The sequence below is a fragment of the Loxodonta africana genome, chromosome 1 (genome assembly GCF_030014295.1).
Source record: "Loxodonta africana isolate mLoxAfr1 chromosome 1, mLoxAfr1.hap2, whole genome shotgun sequence".
Lineage (NCBI taxonomy): Eukaryota > Metazoa > Chordata > Mammalia > Proboscidea > Elephantidae > Loxodonta > Loxodonta africana.
In genome coordinates this window covers 84,102,456-84,126,297 of record NC_087342.1, presented here as the reverse complement: position 1 = coordinate 84,126,297, position 23,842 = coordinate 84,102,456, and the positions used below count along the sequence as shown (strand labels likewise).

General features: G+C 38.1%; 1 protein-coding gene across 2 annotated transcripts; it reads right to left on the bottom strand.

Annotated features, from left to right (window-relative positions):
- Positions 1 to 13,673: 13,673 nt before the first annotated feature.
- On the bottom strand, positions 13,674 to 18,873 carry LOC100667837 (olfactory receptor 2W1-like). 2 transcript variants are annotated; one of them, XM_023541313.2, is made up of 2 exons: positions 18,061 to 18,873; positions 13,674 to 15,128 (listed from the first exon to the last, which is right to left on the bottom strand). In XM_023541313.2, exon 2 carries the CDS (start codon positions 15,113 to 15,115, stop codon positions 14,162 to 14,164), a length of 954 nt encoding a protein of 317 aa, XP_023397081.2. In that variant the 5' UTR covers positions 15,116 to 15,128; positions 18,061 to 18,873; the 3' UTR covers positions 13,674 to 14,161. The 2 variants fall into 2 exon arrangements, with proteins under 2 accessions (XP_023397081.2, XP_023397080.2); XM_023541312.2 differs by having other exon boundaries at positions 18,066 to 18,873.
- Between the last annotated feature and the right edge of the window lie 4,969 nt (positions 18,874 to 23,842).

The window sequence follows — 23,842 nt, the reverse complement described above, 5'->3', positions numbered from 1 at the left end:
CATATGCTACCTCCTGAAATGATTGAATGTCGTCAAATTCTTTTTGGTACTGTGTATTCCTTTCATCTTCTTTTGATGCTTCCTGCATTGTTCAGTATTTTGCCCATAGAATCTTTCACTATTGCAAGTAGAGGCTTGAATTTTTTCTTCAGTTCTTTCAGCTTGAGAAATCCTGAGCGCGTTCTTCGGGTTTGGTTTTCAAACTTCAGGTCTTTGCATGTGTCATCATGCTTTGTCTTCTTGAGCAGCCCTTTGAAATCTTCTGTTCAGCTCTTTTACTTCATTGCTTCTTCCATTCACTTTAGCTACTTGACCTTCAAGAGCAAGTTTCAGAATCTCTTCTGACATTAATTTTGGTCTTTTTTTTTCTTTCTTTCTTTCCTGTCTTTTTAATGACCTCTTGCTTTCTTCATGAATGATGCCCTTGATGTCATTCCACAACTTGTCTGGTCTTTTGTCATTTGTGTTCAATGTGTCACATCTATTCTTGAGATGGTCTCTAAATTCAGGTGGTATACACTCGAGGTTGTACTTTGACTTCTGTGGACTTCTTCTAATTTTCTTCAGCTTAAATATGAACTTGCATAGGAGCAATTGAATGTCTGTCCTGCAGTCAGGCCCTGGCCTGGATCTAACTGATGATATTGAGCTTTTCCATTGCCTCTTTCCACTATATCATAGAGTTTCACTGCTGTTCAGAAGGTTTCACCTGCTAATATTTTTCAGAAGCAGACTACCAGGTCCTTTTTCCTAATCTTTCTTGTTCTAGAAGTTCAGCTAAACCTTGTCCACCATGGGTGATTCTGCCATTATCACAATACTAGTGGCATAGCTTCCAGCTGCAAAGCAACACACAGGCCCCCACAAAATGACCAACTGACAGATGCACGGGGAGAACTAGCCCATAACCCAGCGATTCCACTCCTAGGCATACACCAAAAAGAATTGAAAGCAGGAATTCAAACAGGTATTTGTACACAAAAGTTCATAGCAGCACTGCTCACAATAGCCTAATGGGGAAAACAACACAAGTGTCCATGAAGAGACGAATGGATAAACAAAATATGATATACCTATAGAATGGAAGGAAACCCTGGTGGTGTAGTGGTTAAGTGCTACAGCTGCTAACCAAAGGGTCAGCAGTTCAAATCCACCAGGCTCTCCTTGGAAACTCTACGGGGCAGTTCTACTCTTTCCTGTGGGGTTGCTATGAGTCGGAATCGACTCGACAGCCCTGGGTTTGGTTTGGGGGTGTATACAATGGAATATTATCCTGTTACAAAAAGGAATGAAATTATATTGCATGCTACAAATGGATGAATCTTGAAAATATCAGGTTAATTGAAATCAGTCAGACGCAAAAGAACAGGTACGCTGTGATTCTTTTATATGAAATATCTAATATAGGCAAATTCATAGAGACAGAAAGTAGATTAGAGGTTACTAAGGAGCTGATGCGAGGGGAAAAGGGGGGTTATTGTTTAACGGGCACCACGTTTCTATTCGGGACAATGAAAAAATTTTGTAAATATATGGTGGTGATGGTTGCACAAATTTGAGAAAGTTATTATTATTGTTGAATTGTGCAATTTTTTGTTATATGTATTACCAGAATTTAAAAATAAATGTTTTTAAAGCACTTGTATATTGAGTCTCATTCTCTTGTACTTGAAACACTGACACCACCATATCAATCAGCCCAAATACATTTACATAAGAAACAAGTACAAGAGGACTGAGATGGCCCAGCCAACAGCCTGCCAACTGCCAGATGTGTAAGGCCATCTTAGATCACCCAGCTGCCAATCAATCCATCAGCTGACCATAGATGTATGAGATTGCTCAGCAGAGATATGCCAAGCAAAGTCCCAGACCCCTACAGTGAATAGACTATCACAGAAGGACAGGAATGGGGTCTGAGAGTAAAGGTGCAAGGGACTGGTACAGTATATATCAAGTATTAACTAATTTAAAATTCTTAAAGATATTAGTTTCCCACAACTTGAATACATAAGTTTTCATTTTAAAAAATGGCCATTGTGCTACCAGAGCAAAGTTCATGCCTCTCACTGGTCAAGAATGAGCAGGCGAGGCATGTACTTGACCACATGAGCAAGGCTTTACTGAAGAGACTTCAAGCAGAGAAGAGGAGGGCCTAGAGCAACACATACCCCATCTCACAGAACAAAAGATGGGCCCGAGTTTTTAAAAGCTCTTGAGCAGAAAAAGATTCATATTTATTCATAGGCACAGGCGGGGATATGTTAACTAAGGTGCACGTGCAGCAGCTTTCCAAGATGGCTCCTGTCCCGGAGGTCTCTGGGATTTGTAACAGGATTTGTCACGCCTGCATAGTCTCTCGCTCCCTAGACTCGTTTCTCCGGTTGGAAGGTCACACAGTAGTCACTGGTGGATGTTCTGGGCATGTCCTTGGGCCTGGTTTTCTCCATCTGCTTCTGAAAGGCAACTTTAAAGGAGTTTGCAGGCTATTTTTAGATACCCTGCTGCATTATTCTGGGCATTGGCTTTGTTTCTGTGTCCTGGCCCATTTCTTGTTACTTTCTTTGCACATTCAGGGATCCCTCTGTTCTCTGTCTTACTAAGTCTTTAGGTTCTGCACTCAACCCCCTATTACCTCCCTGATTCTATAGACTATCTCTCTTTTACTTGCTTCTCCTCTAACCACAGCAGTCTCTTTGCTATTCCTCAAACAGGCACCCTCCGATCTCAGGGCCTTTTCTCCCGGTCTTAATTGGCCATCATGAGATTTCAGAATTCTAAAGTACAAAAGCTGCTGTTAATAATGCCATCATCATAACAATCATCTTCAAAGCTGTAATATCACTGAGAAAAAGCCATCACAGTTCTGTTGGAAAATGATTTCCACCTGAATTTGTATACCTGGCCAAATTATCAGTCAAGCATCAGAATAAAATTAAGACATTTTCAGACATGTAAAGTCTTTTAAAAGTGTATCTTGCAAGCCCATTAGAAGATGTACTTCACCAAGCTGTACATCATGGATCTATAAAAAGAATATTCAATGCAAAGTCAGCAAAGGAAACACTTAATACTAATTTTTTAAGATTAAAGAAAATACAGCAAAGGAAATACTTAGAGATCACAGGATGAGAGTCCTATAACAGTCCAAGAGAACATGAGATAAGAGAACGCAGAATGTAGAAAGGCCTACCAAGGTGTTCTGAAAAGGAAAATAAAATTGATATATTAATTATCTGAATATTGAGAAAACATTTACATTTGTTACTGATTGAGTATAAAACAATAATAAGTGCATAGTAAACTAAGCAAACAAAAAATAAGACAATTATAAAATCTAAAAATAGAAAAGCTATATTAGAAAGGAAATGTAATGCTACACTAAGCTGTTCAGCTGGGAATAATATTTAAATAGGCATAATAATGTGAATCCTGAATACCAATCAAACCAAGATTTATATAATTATACTGTCAGGATGAGAGTTAAGAATTTTCAAGGCTAATCTCTGGGACTAAAAAGTGGTAGGTGATGGGTACTTACATATGGCAAGAGAATGATGGTGGGGAGACAGTGAGAACCTACATTTGTAAGTGTGCTCATTTCTCTCTCAAGCTACACCCAGTCTTACAGTCGTTACTGGAGTCCCGTCTACCATAGCCAATTACCTCCACACAAGACCTGACCTGTGTTGACAGATGTGAGAGGGCGCTTCTCTAGGGCTCCAAATCTGTACTCTCATAGGCTTTGGGACAGCTGGGCACTTTTTTCTTATGCTGTTTCTCCATTAACCTTGGTGACTATGTTTGAGAAATCCGTACTCATCTTTTTGATACAGTACCAGTTACTGCTCAGATTGCCTCTTTTCCCTTTGAGCACAACAGTCAGTATCAGGATCTGGGACTGAGGGTCACTCGATGACTATGCAGAGTGCTGGAACTATCTCCTTCCCTTTCTAAGCCACCGCTGGGCTTCACAAAACTCAGATTCACAATCATATTCATCTCTTTCTAAGCACCTCTAGGAAACGACTTTGATTAAAAAAAAGAAGAAAAACATTAAATGTTTATGGCTTTGACTAATTCACATGGGAAAACACTGACTCTCCAGCTTTCTGCCTCTCCCTGAAACTTTATTCCTCAACTTTGGTAAACATTGAGCTCATTACAAGCATTTGGCTTAACTAGGAATTGCTATGACTAGACTTTATCCCACAAGCCCCTGGGATTTTGAGAACACGACACAACTTTTTCTGACCCAATTATGTGGTTTTGTGCTAGCTTCCAATGGCCGTCTTGAGTCATATTGAGGTAAATTGTGCAAACGATGAGTTTGCACTTTTCACAATCCCTGACACAACCTAAAACCAAAAAAAAAAAAAACACAACCTAGCTACCAAAATATATTTTTTGAGTGTAAGTGAATCTCATAAACACATTACTGGTTTGCAGCAGCTTGTGGCACCTTTCCTTGCCGACCTGTGGTAAGCCTGCCCATCTGCACTCAGTATTATTAACTCATGTGAGAGACTGTGCATTGTCAACTCAACATCCTCCCTTCTAGCATCTTCTTGCAGGGGAGAAGTTAGGAAATGTAACTCCAGAATCTGTTCCCTGTATAGTTTCCACTACATTTTTTTCCAGTGAGAGGGACTGTGAGATATGAGAAACAGAAGAGAGGGAGAGCTCATCATCCTCCACAGGTGGTTTGCAGGCAGATGCTGGACAGATGAGAGCTTCTCAGCAGCTTCTCTACAAGGCCCTACACTCACCAGCTTTGCCTATGCAGACTGAGACAAGCGATGGGATTTCTCAGAGGTTTTGACAATTATAGCAACTTCCTACGAAGCTCTTACCACCCACTTTAATGGTTCAGGCTGAGGTCTTGACGTATTCTTACCCAACCTTCCAGCTCAGCTTCTTAGACCTTCACTGACCTTTGCACCCCTAGATTTTCAAACGTTAGCATAAGCCCTTATGCTGATATTAAACTCTTTATTCCTGGAAATTCACAGTACCTCTGTTTTCCTGACAAAATATGGATTGATACAGCTGCCCCTCAATAACAGTGCAAAATTTGTCCTATTATTCCAATGTTTTCAAATGGTATGGTGGTGGCCTTGCTGGAGCAATGAAGGAAGAAGGAAAAGGACTAACTAGAAAACCCTTTTGATTCCATCCCCTGTCTATGGTGTCTGTCCTCTTTGGCTTTATGCTGAAGTTTCTTTCCCATAGAGGACCCTGCCACCTTTCCACACCCAATGAGAACTTTCCAGTATTTATATCTAGTTCTAAGATCTGTTATCTTTGCTCTATCCTTTGTGCAATCTTTAGGTTTAGGTTTTTCTTCTCTTCCAATATCATAGCCCTATCTTTATTCTTCAGCTGTGTTCTCCTTTCATCTTGCACACACGTAAGCCATTCTCTAAAGAGAAATTCCAGACACCTCTTTATTGCATGTTTCTTTGTGTTTACTCTGCTTATTTGCCTAGAGTTTATAAGGCAAATCTAGATACTTAATTTCTTTTGTCAAGTGTTAAAAATTTTACTGTGCAAAATAATGCATGCTCACAATGGGAAGTGAAACAATCCAAATGTATATAAATATATTCTAAAATCTCTTCTGTAACTAAATCCATACACTTTACTGAGTTATTAATCTGCTCTCTCTGTTTCCCCTTTCTCCATTCTCATGCAAACAGAAATGCCTATGTTGGGCATTTCTCATCTCATTGTAGAGTTTTTTTTAATGAGACTGTTCTGTTCACAGTGCACTGCTATTTGTTATTTATTAAAAAATATGTGCAACCTGCCAGTTCCACAGAAAAGTCTTTAACTCAAATTTTTAATACTATTCTACAGTATGGTTGCAACTAGCCCCTAGCAACAAATATTTAAGTGGTTTCCACTATTTTTCTGCACTGTGAATGCCCACTGTATATCTTTACGCATATATCCTTACACAGCCATCCTAAAGTCTTCTGTTTTCACATAGAAGTAGACTTTGGCAGTTGAACTGATAGCCTTACTGATTAGCTAGGCTGACAATCCCACTGCTGCTGTGCGTAATTTTCAAAGTTACATACATTGGAACTCAGATTCTGCAGGCCAAGCCACGCTTAACATTTTCCTAGTCTTTGAGTTTTCCTGCCTCTAAACTTCTCTGTCCCTAAAATCATCCTTGTACTTCATCCCAAGAGGGATTATTGTCTTAAGAGTCCTAGTACTACCTCTTGGTAGGTACGTAACCTGGAGAAGCTGAGTAAGGAATTTCTCTCTATGTATTTCACATCTAGCTATTAAATCTCTATGTACCTTAAGCAGGTTGAGTTGAAACATGCTTGTCCTTAGTCTTTCCAGCCACTGTGCACAGTGTCTGAGCTTTCTTCATGCCTCAGTCCTACTCAAAGACTTCAGTGGCTGGTGCTCTGATAGGGCAAATTCCAAGCCTCTCAACCTGGGCTCCTCACATCCTATAGATTCAAATGACTTTCCACCTTTGCAATATGCTCCTACCAGGCTGGCCCAGGCTGGTCTCCTCACTCTCACCTGCTCATGCTATAATTCCCTCTACTTCTGCACCTTTGCTCACTCAGATCTTCATATCAATTCTCAGTGGTCAGTGGTAGCCCCTGGTTTCAAATATAATGAGCTTTCCTTGGTCTTCATTCTCAACCTTTCTATGGCATTCTACAGAGCACAATCCTTCTCGAAGTGCCTCCATTAGCCTGAATGATGTCACACTGTGGATTACAGAGTCCAGGTTCATGACAGATCTTAAGAAGAGCCTTTTATAAATGCTGATTGCTGGGTCCTTCCTAGACAAAATAAATCAAATCTCTGAAAGTAGAAAACTGAGATCTTTTAAAACCTCCTAGAGATTAGGAAGCACCTAGTCAATGGATTTGGGTTTAGTATCCACCATACCAATGGAGTACTTCTAATCTCTGGCTCCCTCATTCCTTCTTGTCCTCAGTCAGTTAACCTTTGAGTTACCTTTCTCCTCTCCCAGTCCCACTATGACAAGCCAGGCTCCACATTTTGGCAGCTTACCACCTCATCTTCTCACTTCCCAGCCCCACTGGTCCTCCCATCCATTACATTTCATCATTTCATCCAAGTGATAAAGAAGCTTTTGTATTTATTTTCCTCCTTTAGGCTTCCTTCCGTCCCTTCCAAATATTTATTCAACACATATTGACAGCTAACTAATTCAAAGAACTATATTAGGCATCATGTGTTTTATCTCTCAAAGTGCTGTCTTTTATGCCTTATCCAAATTAAAAAAAAAAGTCTAGTTTGGGGATACAGGGTAAAATAAAGTTTTTAAACTCTGACATGAATATCATCTACAACATTGTCACTGTCTGTCTTTCAGTGCAGTCAGTTAATTACTAAGGTATGAAGATAAAATCTATCTGAAGTTTTTTCCATATGTTTTAAGTGGAGGGAAAGAGGATCCTTGGAAGATCAGAGGATCTTTATACCCAGGAGCTCAATCCTCTAACCTTGAGAAATTTATTTATCTTTTTTGGGCCTTACTTTTTTAAGTAGTAAAATGAAGAGAATAATTTTGTCTCTGACAACCTTACAGGGTTGTTGTAAGGATCCAATGAGTTAATGTATGTGAAAGCATCCTGAAAATTACACGTATCAAATTTTGTTGTTGTTAGGTGCCATCAAGCTGATTCCAACTCATAGCGATTCCATGTGGCATAGCAGAACTATCCCATAGAGTTTTCTAGGTTATAATCTTCATGGAAGCAGATCACCAGGTCTTTCTCCCATGCAGCAGCTGGGGGGGTTCAAACCAATGTGCGGGTTAGAACTACTGGTTGCATTCACCAACGCACTCTGTTCCTTGAAGCCAAGTCATAGTCATTTCCTCCAATCAATGTCTGAGTAGTCAAGAGAATTGGATGTTTTACCATATCACTTATATACTATTTGCTCTAAACTCATCTTGTTTACCATCTTACTTAAGAATTTCCATACCTTTGTGATTAGCAATCCAACAGAATGCAGAAATTATTGAACAATATCATTAACATCACACACAAGTAAATTTTGCTGAAGATAATTCAAAAGAACTTGCAGCAGTACAACCACATAATTCAATCCAGTGTCATGGATTGAATTATGTCCCCCCCCAAGATGTGTGTATCAACTTGGTTAGGCCATGATTCCCAATATTATGTGGTTGTCCTCCACTTTGTGATTGTAATTTTATGTTAAGAGGATTAGGGTGGGATTTTAACACCACCCTTACACAGGTCACCTCCCTGATCCAATGTAAAGGGAGTTTCCCTGGGGTGTGGCCTGAACCACTATTTGTCTCTTGAAAGGGAGCTAGGCAGAGAGTTGGGGACCTCATACCACCAAGAAAGCAGCACCGGGAGCAGAGTGTGTCCTTTGGACCCAGGGTACCTACACCTGAGAAGCTCCTTGACCAGGGAAAGATTGAGGACAAGGACCTCCTCCAGAGCTGACAGAGAGAGAAAGCCCTCCCCTGGAGCCAATGCCCTGAATTGGGACTTTTAGCCCACTTACTGTGAGGAAATAAATTTCTCTTTGTTAAAGCCATCCACTTGCAGTATTTCTGTTATAGCTACAGTAGATAATTAAGACACACAGGAGACTGCTAGAAATTCAAGCTGAATTCGGAAGAGGATGTGGAAGAAGAGTATCATTGCTGATGTCAGGTGGATCTTGGCTGAAAGCAGAAAATGCCAGAAAGTTGTTTACCTGTGTTTAGCTATGTGGATCATAACAAATTATGGATAACATTGCAAAGAATGGGAATCCCAGAACACCTGTGCTCATGTGGAACCTGTGCATAGATGAAGAGGTAGCTGTTCAAACAGAACAAGGGGATACTGTGTGATTTAGAATCAGGAACTTGTGTGTCAGGGTTTTACCCTTTCACCACACTTAATCTGTACGTTGAGCAAATAATTCGAGAAGCTGGACTATATGAATAAGAATGTTGCATCAAGATTGGAAGAAGACTCATTACCAACCTGTGATGACACAATGTTGCTTGCTGAAAGCAAAGAGGAATTGAAGCACTTACAGACAAAAGACTGTTACAGCCTTCAGTATAGATTGCACTTCAGCATAAAGAAAACAAAAATCCTCACAACTAGACCAATAAGCAACATCATGGTAAACAGAGACATGATTGATGTCATGAAGAATTTCATTTTACTTGAATCCACAATATATGCCAATGGAAGCTGCAGTCAAGAAATCAAAGGACATATTGCATTGTCGGTCAAGAAATCAAAGGACATATTGCATTGAGCAAATCTGCTGCAAAAAAAACAAACCTTTTTTCAAGTGTTAAAAACCAAAGATGTCACTTTGAGTATTAAGGTGTCCTGACCGAAGCCATGGTATTTTTGATAGCCTCATATACATGCAAATGCTGGGCAATGAATAAGAAAGACCAAAGAATAATCGATGCTTTTGAATTTTGCTGTTGGTGAAAAGTATTGAATATATCATGAACTGCCAGAAGAAGGAACAAATCTCTCTTGGAAGAAGTACAGCCAGAATGCTCCTTAGAAGCAAGGATGATGAGACTTCATCCCAAGTACTTGGGACATTTTATCAGGAGCGATTATTCTCTGGAGAAGGACACCATTCTTGGTAAAGTAGAGAGTCAGTGAAAGAGAGGAAGACCCTCAATGATATGGATTGACACCGTGGCTGCAACAATGGACTTAAGCACAGCAACAATTCTGAGGATAATGCAGGACTTGGCAGTGTTCATTCATTTGTGCATAGGGTTGCTATCAGTCGGAACCAACTCAACAGCACCTAACAATGACAACAACGTTTAAATAACCAGTGATCCCAAACAAAAATTCTCCCAGCAGCACCCATGCCTTAATCATTTCACATCCTCATTTCCCTTGATAAAATCTATCACATACAACCTTAGATCTGTTGTAAGCTTATAGTCTGGCTCAAATGTGGCTAGCTTTAAGCTATCTAAATGTATTCATGTTGTACTAAAAAACTGCCCCATAGGTTTTCCAAGGCTGTAAATCTTTACAGAGCAGAACCGCCTATCTTTTGGTTAGCAGCCAAGCACTTAACCACTGTGCCACCAGGGATCCTCATATTGTACTAGAAATCTGAAACGTCAGTTGAGTTTTTTTTCCAACTCTACTTCCAGTTCATCCCTTTACCTCTTACAGATAGAATTTTATTTTTTGTCTAATTTCTTATTTGTCCCAAGAGTTCTGCCCTAAGCATGAAGAATTTCATCTAAATTATGAAGCTATTTATTTATAGAAATGTCAGTGGAAATACTTTTTTCTAATATTGATATGAATTTATCCATTCTCATTTGAGTACTCATTCAATAAACGTTTATTATTTAATAGATTAAAATTTTTTTTTTTTTAGATAGCACTCCAAAAAAAAGAAATATGAACCCGTTGGCTTCGAGTTGATTCTGACTCATAGTAACCCTATAAGGCGAAGTAAAACTGCCCCTTAGAGTTTCCAAGGAACAGCTGGTGGATTTGAACTGCTGACCTTTTGGTTAGCAGCTGAGCTCTTAACTGCTATGCCACCAGGGCTCCAAATAGCACTAGATCAGAGGAGAAACAATTGCAGTTCTTCTACTGAAGAAATGCTCTAGATTATCAGGGGTAGCAAATAACTTTTTTTTTTTCAAAGTTGCTAAATGCCATGGGAGGAGCAGACAAGGATTTCTGGAGGACGTGTGAGGGACACCTGACACAGATTAGTGGGGTGGGACAGCTGCCCAAATTAAGTTTACTGGGGGATATGACCCTTAAGAAAGACAATTAAGTGATTACCTGTAGTTACAAATGTAAAAGCATAGCGGAAGCAACATTTTAGGCAACAAAAAAGGAGCCACAAAGCAAACTTTTTCAAAACTTACAAGTAATTTAGTGTGGATAATACATAGAGTACAAGCAACAGAGAAAATGACGGTGGACATGTTCACCAAAAATTTGGACTTTATCTAGTAAGCCAGGAAGAAGAATTCAAGGATTGTAATTTTTTTTTTAAGTAGAAAGTTACTACAAACTTAGGAACCTGATAAAGGGTTAATCTAACCACAGCAGGCCATAACCACAAAAGGCCAACTTGTTTTGCAGAAAAAAAAAAAAATTTTTTTTTTTTTTTTTTTATAGGACTTGAAACAATACAAAGCTATATCGAAGTGGTAGAGCAGAGTGTTCTAACTGGTTCAGTGGACTGTGGATGTGCATACGAAAAGGAAATAATTTACCCTGGAAAGTGAGTTAAAGATCTGCCCAATATCATACTTAATCCACATAACAAAAAAACAACTATCAAGACCTCTGAACCAAAAGATCAAATTGTTACATAAGAAAAAAGAAGAAAAGGTCACACAATCATGATGTTAGTTTTTTGCCTTTACTTTAACCAATCATAGTCTGTAAGTAATTTACTGTTAGGTACATATTCCAATGACTGCAAACGGCATCTTGAAAGATGCTTGCAATGAACCAGCACCTGTAGGAATTGTATAGAACGTTCGTATAAAAAAAAAAAAAAAAAATTTGTTCCTATAGATTGTACTTTTTTGGATTTGGGTCTGTTTGTAGCCTGAGTGCTTGCAGCCAGTTTCCCATTCTTGTTTTCTGATATTTCACAACAAAATCTCTTTATTGCAGACGGCTTTGGTGAAACTTGTTACAAATTGGTGCTGCGTGAACAGCTCTTCACTGACAAATTCCTCGTTGGATCTCCAGGAGACCTGAACTGCTTGTTGGTGCCACAGCTGGCCCATTGTATTTTGCTTCTTGTACTCCTTGCCCCCTTGAGAGATCCTCTGACTGAGGTAAGCACTATTGAAGTACAAACTTTATTGCCTTTCTGCATAATAGGAGACATTATTATGACATATTTCTGTAAACCGTTTTGGCACCTTTTGTTTGAAGCTTCATTTTGAGAACTCCATCTGGAGCTCTTTCGGTAAACCTTCAGTTCTTGATTTTATGGTTGTGTTTTTCTTTTCTGTCTACTTTTCTGTGTTAGCTAACAAAAGCAAGGAAAGAACAATAACAACAGTGACAAAATCCCCTCATCTGGGACCCCTGCTGCCTCCATGGTTCAAAACTTTGATGCCACTACTGGTCAGTATTTAGAAAAAGAGCACAAATTCACTAAGGACCATGAGGCTGAACAGTGGTCCCTATGGGGAAGTTTTGATTTGGTAAGATATTATTATATTTGAGACGTAAACTAGAAAGTCAAGGATCTTGTGTAAAGCAACTACAGTGGGAAATTTTCTATAATTGGTATTTTGAGACATCTGAGGACTATAGTCTGTTCAGGTTCTCCTGGACCTGGTAGCAACCAAAAAAGCTGCCCTTCTTGATAATCTTCATAGCACCCGTTCAGTACAGATTAGCTTTTAGAAGGTCAATATATTTATAGGATTTATTGTAATTTAATATAGTGGTGTATGTACATTTATTTAAGGGAAATACAAGAGAGATTAAATATTTGAAATATTAGTGTAACTCGCAGCCCAAACAAAGAGGAGACTCAAGCCGAAAAGAAAATAAAACCAGACATACAAAGGGAAAAAATATATATTGCTATAAAATGTAATGATCTCTTAAGAGTCCATAACTATTATATTTTTGATGTACTTAGATTATTGAGCTTAGTGAATGACTAATAAGTCTGCTAACATTATTATAAATTGTACTAAGAGAAAGGACAAATTTTCCAAATCCAAGAGTACTGGGTGGAATAGCTTGACTGTATACATCAGGAACACAGAACTTACATTCTCTCTGAGTTTTTTTTTTTTTGTGTGTGTGGGCTGACAAACTCTTTCTGAAGCGACTCTAAAAGTAGAAGGCAAGGACATCAATGATATCATGTCGTTGTTGTTGTGTGCCATTGATATTAAACATATTTTATGTGTATATTGCTGTATTGTTCTGATTGGGAAAATACATAATTATCCAGTAAATCATCTAGTGGTTTCTCCCCCTTCTCATTCCAAGAATTATGAAGTGATTAGAGAAAATGGAGTTCCTGCGTGTTGGAAACAGGTCTGTGGGGACAGTTCTATTCTGAAACACATGAGGTCATGACAGTTGATTCAACAGGAATTGGTTTTTTAAAGGAGAAAATATTAGGTTACTTTTAGATTTCAGTAATGTATCCTTCTAAATCTATCTAGATTGGTTTCAATTATTAAATAATGCGATCTTTTAAAGAAAGATATCAGATCATAAAAATATTAAAGTTTAATTCATAAGTCATCACATTTTCCTATAAAAACTTAAATATGATAATTGGAAATAAAATATTTGCATATTTTATGAAATACTTTTACACACAAATATTACCACAATTCACAAAATTCACAGAAATTCCATGATGCAACAGATCAATTTCAAAAACCTGTATATCTCAAATTGGTTATATTCTCTTTCCATGCAAATTCAGATTTTCATGGGATATATGCTTCCTGAATGAAAAATTAATGAATAAGATTGTATCGTCACCTTTAAATCCCTTGAATTTGTATCATCTCTTCACTATACCATGTTAAAGAAGTAATCCACTTCAGTAACAAAGACCTTTTACTCAAAATTCTGATACCAAGTTCCACTGAACAAAGAGTAAATTGTTTCATGATTGCACTACACCAAATACACAAAAAATGTCTGGATGGTTTTATAAAATATTGAATACACAAGATCATTTTTTGTATATCACTATGCAATATACAAATCTTAATGTATATGAAACCATTCATTAATGTCTGTGTTAGTAAAGATCCAAGCATGAGCAATGAAAATACAAAACTAGATGACCAAAGCAGTTTCCACAGGGCTTGAGAATTCATTCAGTGTATGCAAGTTTATATTTACATCTGCTGTGTTTTTATTTCACGCAAAAATGAAAATTCCCTGTGACCTTTTCTCTCTGAAGACATTCCAATAATGGCAGTTTAAAAGAGCTAAGTAGAATAATTATAATATTGTTTTTAACAAAAAATATTTTCCACACAGGATTTATTATGTTAACTGATCTCTATGATCTAGGGATTACTTGCTTCAGCAAAAACTAAAGATACTTAGAAAATGTATTTCACTGCCTTATTTACTCTAATATTTTTCTATGATTTCTACTTCCTCTTCATTTTCGCAGATGCATAGGCAACTTTCACCAACTTCTTTAGTGCATCCTTCATGTCCTTATTCCTCAAGGTGTAGATAAGGGGGTTAAGACTTGGAATGATGATGGTGTAAAAGAGGGTGAAGAACTTGCCCTGGTCTTTGGAGGCACTGTTACCTGGCTGTAGGTACACAACGATGACACATCCATACAGGATGGTCACCACAGTGAGATGAGATCCACAGGTATTAATTGCTTTTCTTTGGCCTGCTTTTGACTTCATTCTCAGCACAGCATGAGCAAAGAAACCATAGGATGTAAGAATAAGGAGGAGGGGTGTAAGGACAAAGACAACGCCTAAAGCAAACACAGACATTTCAACAGTTCTGGTGTCTATACAAGCTATTTTGACCATAGCTGGCAACTCACACAAGAAATGATCCAGAAGGTTGATTCTACACCTAGGCAAATTCAGTGTGAGTTTACATAATACTACAGAACAGGCCAAACTAATACCCCAAACCATGATGACCATCTTGAGACAAAGATGTGGGTTCATGATTACCAAATAATGCAAGGGTTTACAAAGAGCTGTAAAACGATCATAGGACATAACAGCCAGGAGAAGGCACTCAGTGGAGCCCAAACACATATTAACATAGAGTTGAATGACACAACCCACATAGCTAATGGTCTTATCAGGGCCCCATGAGTTAACCAGCATCTGAGGTATGCTGCTGGTGGTAAAACACAGATCTAGGAAAGATAAATTCCTGAGGAAAAAATACATTGGTGTGTGCAGATGGGAATCCAGGAGAGATGCAACAATGATGGCTGTGTTACCCATCAATGTAATTAAGTAGAAGATGGTGACAACTCCTGACAGGACCATCTCCAATTTGGGATGATCAGAGAAGCCAAGCAGAATAAAACCATGTAGAGAAGTATAATTGCTTTGGTCCATGGTCCTTCAGTGCCTAAATTGAAAAAGAGGAGGAGAAGAAGAAATTTGTCAATGCAAACTACCTTAACAGTTTAATGAAATACAGAACTAAACAAAGGGAGAATTTATATCAATAATTAAAAAAAAATCAATGACTAGAAAATATTGCATTCAAGAAATCTGGTATTTGTTGCAGATTCTTTTACGATGAAGATTTCAGTATTACATATTTTATCTATGTGACCTTCAGGAGTTCACCGTTAAACTCAGGGTCTGAATATTTTCACAAGTGAATTTGAGAGTCTTCAATAGATATGCTTCTAAAATGACGTGACCTTATTCTCTGTAAAACTAGTAAGTTTAATATAATGAACAAGTCTTTAACTTCATCAGAGAATACACCTATAAAATCTAACTATTTGGCTAATGTCAGAATAAGGAAAAGAGCATTCTTCTTCTTCCATATCTTAGTGCATAGCATATTTGATCTCCAAGGTTGTTGTGTAAGAAATCTGGCATTTCTCCTTGGCGCTTTCACCTACCTCATTCCTGATAACTAACTTATCACCAAAACTGGCAAATTTGAATGCAAAAATATACATTAATGATCCTCTCACTTTTTAAATTTTCCACCACTACTACTCTAATCGAAACTACTATCATCTCTCTAGATTCTGGTAATCATCTTCTATCCTTACATTCAGTCTTATGCCTTGTTACCAGATTTAATAAGATCAAATCATCCATGGGCTTAAAACTGGTCAATGACTTTCCACTACATTTAAGAAATATTCAAATTCTTGAAGTTGGTTGAGATGAACCTGCCTGGCCTTATTCTCATCTCACAAATCCCTACTAGCTCTCTCTGTGTTTATTTATTTATTTTTAAACAGGTCAAACTCATTCCCATCTGAAGTCCCTGAAATCATTTCACTGTTTCTATGGGGAACTCCTACTCATTCTTTCGGCCAGCATTTAAAAGATTCTTTCTTAAAGAGGAATCCCCTGAGCCCATCATCTCTTTTTAATGTATATATTTTACCAAATATAGGGAAATCCAACAGACAGCCAATATACCACGGACTTTAAAAGCATGCACAGAGTTTATGTTTATGTCTCATCTGTGCCAGTTATTTAACTGTGTGGTCCCAGGCAAGTTACATAACACTTCTGGGCTTGGTTTTCTGGTCTCTTAAAATGGAACAATAAAAATACCTAAAGTTGGGGTGAATATTGAATGAGTAATATAAGTAAGGTGCTTAGAACAATGTCTGTAACATAGTCTGTCTCAATAATCATTAGTTACCAAAATTATTATAAGAAAAAATTGTAATCATGCACCATGTAGGTGTTTGTTTAACCTTCCCGCTGTATTACTCTGTGAGCTTTAAAAGCAGACTTAATGGTTAGTGTTCTTCCCTCTATCCCTGGCCCCTAAAGCAAACACCTCAAATATATTTTTTTTAGTAAATGACAAGTTAAGTCACACCATGAATAATATTGGAAAATTACTGAAAGTTATTAGTTAATATTTTCTTTATAAATTTAGATTGACATCTTGTAAAGTTACCTGAATAGGTGATAGAAGGTAGTTGACAAATGGAAAAGGCTTTGGTTTTATTTATGTAGTAACAAATAGCCAATTTGTTATATTTGATGAAAAATAATTTAAAATATTAATCTCTACTTGAAGGACTATGAAACTCTGTGTTCTTTAGCAATGTGACACAGACTTAGTTTATCCATGAAAGCTTGAACATATCAGAGCTGATGAAACTTCTAACAAATGAACACATTGTCAACAGTCCACCTTCACAGTTTCCTATTACTGACTACAGAAGATAACTTCTTACTACCTGAAGCAAAAATAACTTCCGGAAAGATTTCTTTAAAAAAAAAAACAAAAAACTAAGAAAAAGCTTCTTATTGAAAAATAATAGTTAACTGTCAAGGTGTTTGAGCATTGGTGTGTGTGTAGCTATAGGGTAAAAAGTGATGCATTTTATTTGTTACGTACATTTCAAGTACATATTCTCAATATTATGAAAAAGACATCAATCTGTGGCCATAATTCAAAAGTGTACACATTCACTAGACTAACTGAATATACTGGTCAACATAGCCATTTCAATATAGACATGGGGTAATTTCCTCAGAATCTGCTTTCCAAGAATTTATATTTGAGCCTGATTTCTGCCAGTGACCAAGTTGTGTAGGAAGAAAAATAATAACTTTCTGAAATGTATCACACACCATGAGATATAATATCTGAGCAGGACGATGAATAAATAATATTTATTTTCACAAACATGTTTGTGTGTATAATTGTGCCTAACTTCTGAATAAAACCCAAGCATATTAAATATTAATAAATTTTTTAATTTAATTGAATTTTTAAATTAAACAAATTGTATGAAATCTAAATTCAGTTATGATTATATAAATGTAAAAATGATAATTCTTTTAAAATTACACTCAATTCCATGATGTTAATTCCTTGACTATATCATTATCGCTTCTGCCCCCATAGATAAATCAGAAAAGGATAAAAACTCCTCCTGAGATTGGGAATCTCAGATAATTTTCCATGCAGATTATGAGATTTAGAAAAAGATCCAAAGTATCTTTCCTAACTCCACAATAATTATGAATAAAAGTCAATATTTCAAATCTTTTTTAATTTCATCTACAGTTTTCCTTTTTTATTTCTGCTAATCAAAATGTCTGAAATTACAAATCAAAATAGCTTCATGTGCACCCCTTATAACAGAGAATAGCTTTTATCTTTCATAATATAGACAGAAAGAATGTTTCTGCAGAGATTTACAATATTTATTTAATCTCAGATTTCTGGCAGAAAGCCAGAAGAATGAGCCCATATAGATCTAAGTTTCCTTTCTTCTACCTCTGAAAAATTGTTTTACCAAATAACGTATATTATTTTCCAAGAGATATTAAAGATTTACATTACTGTGCTCCAGAGAGAGGTCCTTTGGCTTTCTGTTTCTCCACCAGTGTAAAACCCACTCTGAAGAAAACAGATTCTGGTTCAACATTTGCTCCTCAGGTTTCAGTGCTCTCATGTGTTTCCTGCAACGCCACCATGAACTGAGCTCTTTCCTGAGGTGGTTAAGGTACAGATTCTTGACACGACTTCTCCTTCTTGAATGTGAGACTTCAGGTAAGGGGATGAAACCTGTCACAAATTCTCACTGCTTGTTCTGACTTTAAATTCATCTGCAAATTCTAGAGAAATACTACAAAAAGAAATCAGATAATCCCAAGGTGCTTCTTTCTAGGTGAACTAGAACCTCCAACCTTTTGGTTACTGAGTACATTAACTATTTCGACCACCCAGGGACTCCAATTAAGAAAGGATAAGAAGTGAATACTAATTCCCAACATTGTGTGGAAATTCAGAAAGATTGTCTAACCCACTGAGGACTGCATCCAATTGACTTCACTAACCCAAACCCAGTGCCGTCGAGTCGATTCTGACTCATAGCAACCCTATAGGACAGAGTAGAACTGCCCGCATATAGTTTCCAAGGAGCGCCTGGAAGATTTGAACTGCCGACCCTTGGGTTAGCAGCTGTAGCACTTAACTACGACATCACTAAAGTGCTAAAGAAAAAGACAGTTGATGAAACAGTTGGAGAATTAGACCATATGCTGACATTTCACAAGGACAAATTTAATAAATGTAAAACGTACTCCATATGAGGGAAAGCTATAAGACAGGGAAATGAGAAAGTATATTTTTAATTTTTTTTTTCTCTAGGCAGTGAATGTATTACAAATAACAAAATTTGCTCTTAAATAATGTGTAATTCCAACACCAGAATTTAACATATACTGACTCTATAAAATAATCATACCATTAATAGTGCACATACTGATTTGAAAATAAATATGCTCTGAGTAAATATGTAAATAAGGTACACATAAAAGTTTTGTCTGACCTCCAAGCTCTGATGCCCAAGGACTTTCTTGTCTATGAAAGAGAAGATATCCAATCTCCAAACCTCTAAACACTACATTGAGGATTATAATAAATCTATATTTTTATTTCATGCCTTTGCCTTGGAGGCCACCATTGGTGATTCAAATCCTTCAGAGCCTATGACAATTAGTTTGCTGGTACCTGAGATGTCACTTTTTAAACTCTGGGTCCTGGAGCAATTTTTATGCTCTGATGATTTTTCTGGGTTAGTTTATGATCATTAAGTTACAAGAGTTCTTTGAATTAAAATTGCATACCACCAGTAATTAATAAAACAGATAAGCACAAATAGACTGCCTCAGATAACCACATTTAAATGGTTTATCTTCTTATCACTGAGCAATGAAACAATATTAATTAAGTGAACTAAGATGAAACAGTTCAAACTTATAAATAGCTGCATTGAGCATAAGAATAAAATATATCTAATGAGTTCTGATTCTCCAGGTGACAGAATCCCTAGGGACTTGGAGGAAATGAGCTCTACCATAAACCATAGCTCAACCAAGCCAGCTCTGTAATGAGATCCCAAGAGTCCTCTTTACAATTTAGAAAGATTGGGTACTTTGAAAATTTCTGTAACTACTTTTCTAGATTGTAACAACAAACATTGAGGTCTTTATCTAGGACTAAAAATACTGTTCACACTCATTCAGGGAAACTCTGTAAACGAATGTAACAGGTCTCCAATTTTCCACAAAATGGAAATGAACCAACCAAAGGACCACCATCAGTAAATCAAGCCTTGGTGCTTCCATCATTCATCTCTCCCCCTCCAGAACATAACACAGCCATAAGATGATATAAGCCAATTATTTAGGGAATTATTCAGGAAGAATCACCACCCCTGCAACCTTCAAGTCCTTTATGGTGGCACCAATCTCTGCAATTCCTCCAGCAATGTGGTATTGCTTTTGACTTACTATTTTCCTAGGTAGGGGAAGTTCTAAGGCCTTCCACTTGGCTTTTCCTAATTTGTCAGGGATTCAATGTGGAGGTTCTGCCAGTTGTTGGGTGTATCTATTCCAATTATGCATTCTGGTACTGGGGAAATCACTACAGGATGGATTCAGGAACCCACTGGATCTACTGTGAGACAAACTTGAGCTAAGACTCCATTAATAACCTGAACTCCATATGCCCCCACTCTGACTGGTGATCCACAGAGACTTTTTGGGTTCCCTGGAGTTAGTGTCTGTTCACAGCCAGTATCCAGTAGTCTCTGGAAAGCCTCATTATTTCCTTTTCCTGAAGAACTGTCACTCTCATAAAAGGGCGTAGATTCCTTTGGGGAACGCTCTTAGAAAGATTAACAGTATAAAATTTTGGGCTGTCTATTGGAGTCCTTCCTCAACAGGACTCAGCCTCCCTTTCATTCAAGGGATTGTGAGTCTTTGAACTTACTCAAACCTTGGAATTGACTGAGGAGCCATGACTCTCTATTCTCATTATTCAGTTTAGACTGCTGTTCACTTGACCTAGAATTCCTCCACTTGTACAGGTCAGGTAAATAGTATATTTCCTATCTATTTCACTCCTATGGACACCATGACTAAGTAGAAAATGCCATAAGTCCATAGGAGTCAGACTTTTGTGTTTACTTTGTTGATTTTGCTGTCCACTTGGTAACCATGCCCACCTCGTGTTTGTCCAGTGAGAGCTGCCACTTGCCCCTATCAGTGCAGGGTCCAATCAACCCAATTGGAGTTAAGTGTCTGAGTTCAGTTAGGGCAGTTTCCACTGACAAACATAGCTTACATAAAATAGCAATCACAGCAGTCTTTATGGTTGCTAGGGCTCCCTTCACAAATTTGTTCCTCCACGTTGTGGTAAAAGGTGTGTCCTCTGGGCACTCCATGTGTGGACCTGTGAGTCTGACCTGATAAATCCACTCTAGCATACCAATTTCCCTTAGCCTTTGGATGCCTTCTTCTCCAGTATACCAAAAGCATGTCTTCTACTTCAACTTGATTTAGTGTAGGCTGCCGTGTAATCGATGCTTCAGTGATTCAACCAAATAAATTATTAGATCCTTTCCTAACTTCTTGAGCTGAAACATTGAATGAAGAATCTGTTTAGTGGACTCATATCAATAAACTCAGACTGATCCATGTTTATGTTCCTTGCACCATTATCCCATACCCTTAATAGGCATTCCCACACATATTCCCCAGGTTTCTGTTTGTACATATTAGAAAAGTTAAGCAGCTCTTCTGGAGTGTAGTGTACCTCCTCCTGAGTCACCCATTGTACTTTACCTTTTGGTTCTCATTGGGACTTAATTCCAGTTATAGGTCTGGAAGCCAAAATTGGTGATGGGGAAGTGTTTGGAGAACATGCAACATTGTCGTGTAAAACATCTGCCTCAGGCCATGCCCCAGGCAATGACTCAGGCAAGGAACCTTTAGACACAGTTTGGTTAATCTCATTAAATAGATGTGGAAGACTTAATGGTTTTACTCAGGAGGGTGGCTTAGCAGACAAACATGGAATGACCTCTTCACATGGGAGTGAGAGGGCTGGTTCTGTTGGCAGGAAAGACTCAACGAAACTCAGGGACTGAGTGTCTCCAGCTACTTGATTATCTGCCCATATATCTCCAAACCAAATTTAAGGATTTCAGTTCTTCCCAGTCAATGCCTCCCCTTTAACTTCAGACGCTTATTGAGGTTGGTAATTCAACCGCTCTTACAATAAGACTCTGGATTTGGTTTTCTACAATATCAATTCCGTTATTACAAGAAATAAGGCTTTCTTTCAAGGCGTGAGTGGAAACTTTGAGGTCATTTATAAGTCACTTGAGCTTTGTCTCTGAAGCCTTGCACTCATCTCTTTCTTTCACCAGTTTGTCGAGGAAAAGTAGGAACAATGAACCAGATTCCTTATACTTCTCATTTTGACAAAATTCTAGAAAGGTATCACACATGCAATCACCCAGAGCCTCACCTTTCGCCAATACCTCAACCATTGGTGGTGATATTTTGCATATTTGTATTGCCACCTTACACCGTGGATTAGCAGTGCCCTTGTTACTACTGGAAGCAGAGTCATCAACATCTTTGATACTAACCAGACTTAAGAAATAATTTAGTAAACTCATCCTTACAATTTTGTTCCTCTAGAACCACTCTTGGTACCAAATGTCATTAGGCTGGGTTTCTAGAGAAGCAAAACCAGGAGAGCATGTACATGTATATATAGAGAGACAGAGGTATCAAGGAAATGGCTCACATGGTTGTAGAAGCTGGGACAACCTAAGTCCATGGGTCAGGATAGAGGCTTCTCCTAATTCACACAGCTACAGGGCTGGCAAATCCAAGATCGGCAGGTCAGAGAGCAGGGCTCTTGCTCACAGTCTGCAAAGATCGATGAATCCCAAGATCAGCAAGCAAGACTGCAGGTAACCTGCTAGCTCAAACCACAAACATCAGAGATCAGACAAATTGAAGCCAGCTACAGGATTCAGAGTGAGCAAAAGCACTATAGCCTTGCTAGAATGTCCACTTAAAATTGATGCAGTCCACACACTCAAAGAAATTCTCTTTCAACTGATTGGCTGCTTACAGTAGGTCCTATCACAGAGGTGATCACATTATATTAAACCTCACCATGGAAGTGATCAAAACATCACAGGACGGCCAAAACACTGAGAATCATGGCCCAGCCAAGTTTAAACACAACCTTAACTATCAAAACATCTTTCTGGTATTCTCTGCTTTCAACTAGTATCATGGATTGAATTATGTCCCCCAAAAAATATGTGTACGAACTTGGTTAGGCCATGTGTGGCTGTCCTCCATTTTGTGATTGTAATTTTATAGTAAGAGGATTAGGGTGGATTTGTAACACCACCCTTAGTTAGATCACCTCCCTGATCCAAGGTAAAGGGAGTTTCCCTGGGGTGTGGCCTGCACCAGCTTTTATCTCTCAAGAGACAAAAGGAAAGGGAAGCAAGCAGAGTGTTGGGGACCTCATACCACCAAGAAAGAAGCACCAGGAGCAAAACACGTCCTTTGGACCGGGGGTCTCTGCACCTGAGAAGTTCCTCAACCATGTAAAGATTGAGGACAAGGACCTTCCTCCAGAGCCAACAGAGAAAGAAAGCTTTCCCCTGGAGCTGATGCCCTGAATTTGTACTTGTAACCTATTAGGCTTTGAGGGAATACATTTCTCTTTGTTAAAGCCATCCCCTTGTGTTATATCTGTTACAGCAGCACTAGATAACTAAGACAGCCAATATCCATCCATCTGATATAAGCAATCATATTCCTCATTCCACAACCTCTTCTGAATCTGGCTTGAATTTCTGGCAGTTCCCTGTCGATGCTCTGCTGCAACCACTTTTGAATGATCTTAAGCAAAATTTTACTGGAGTGTGATAATAATATTGTTTGATACTTTCTGTAATCACTTGGATTACTTTCTTTGGAATAGGCATAAATGTGGATCTTTTCTAGTTTTTGGCCAGGGAGCTGTGTTCCAAATTTCTTGGCATAGACAAGTGAACACTTCCAGTGCTGCATGAGTTTGTTGTAACATCTCAATTGGTATTCCTTCAACTCCAGAAGGTTGGTTTTTTGCCAGTCTTTTCAGTGCCACTTGGACTTCTTCCTTCAGTACCGTCTGTTCTTGATCATATGCTACCTCCTGAAATGATTGAATGTCATCCAATTCATTTTGGTAGTCTGTGTATTCCTTCCATCTTCTCTTAATGCTTTCTGCATCGTTCAGTATTTGGCCCATGG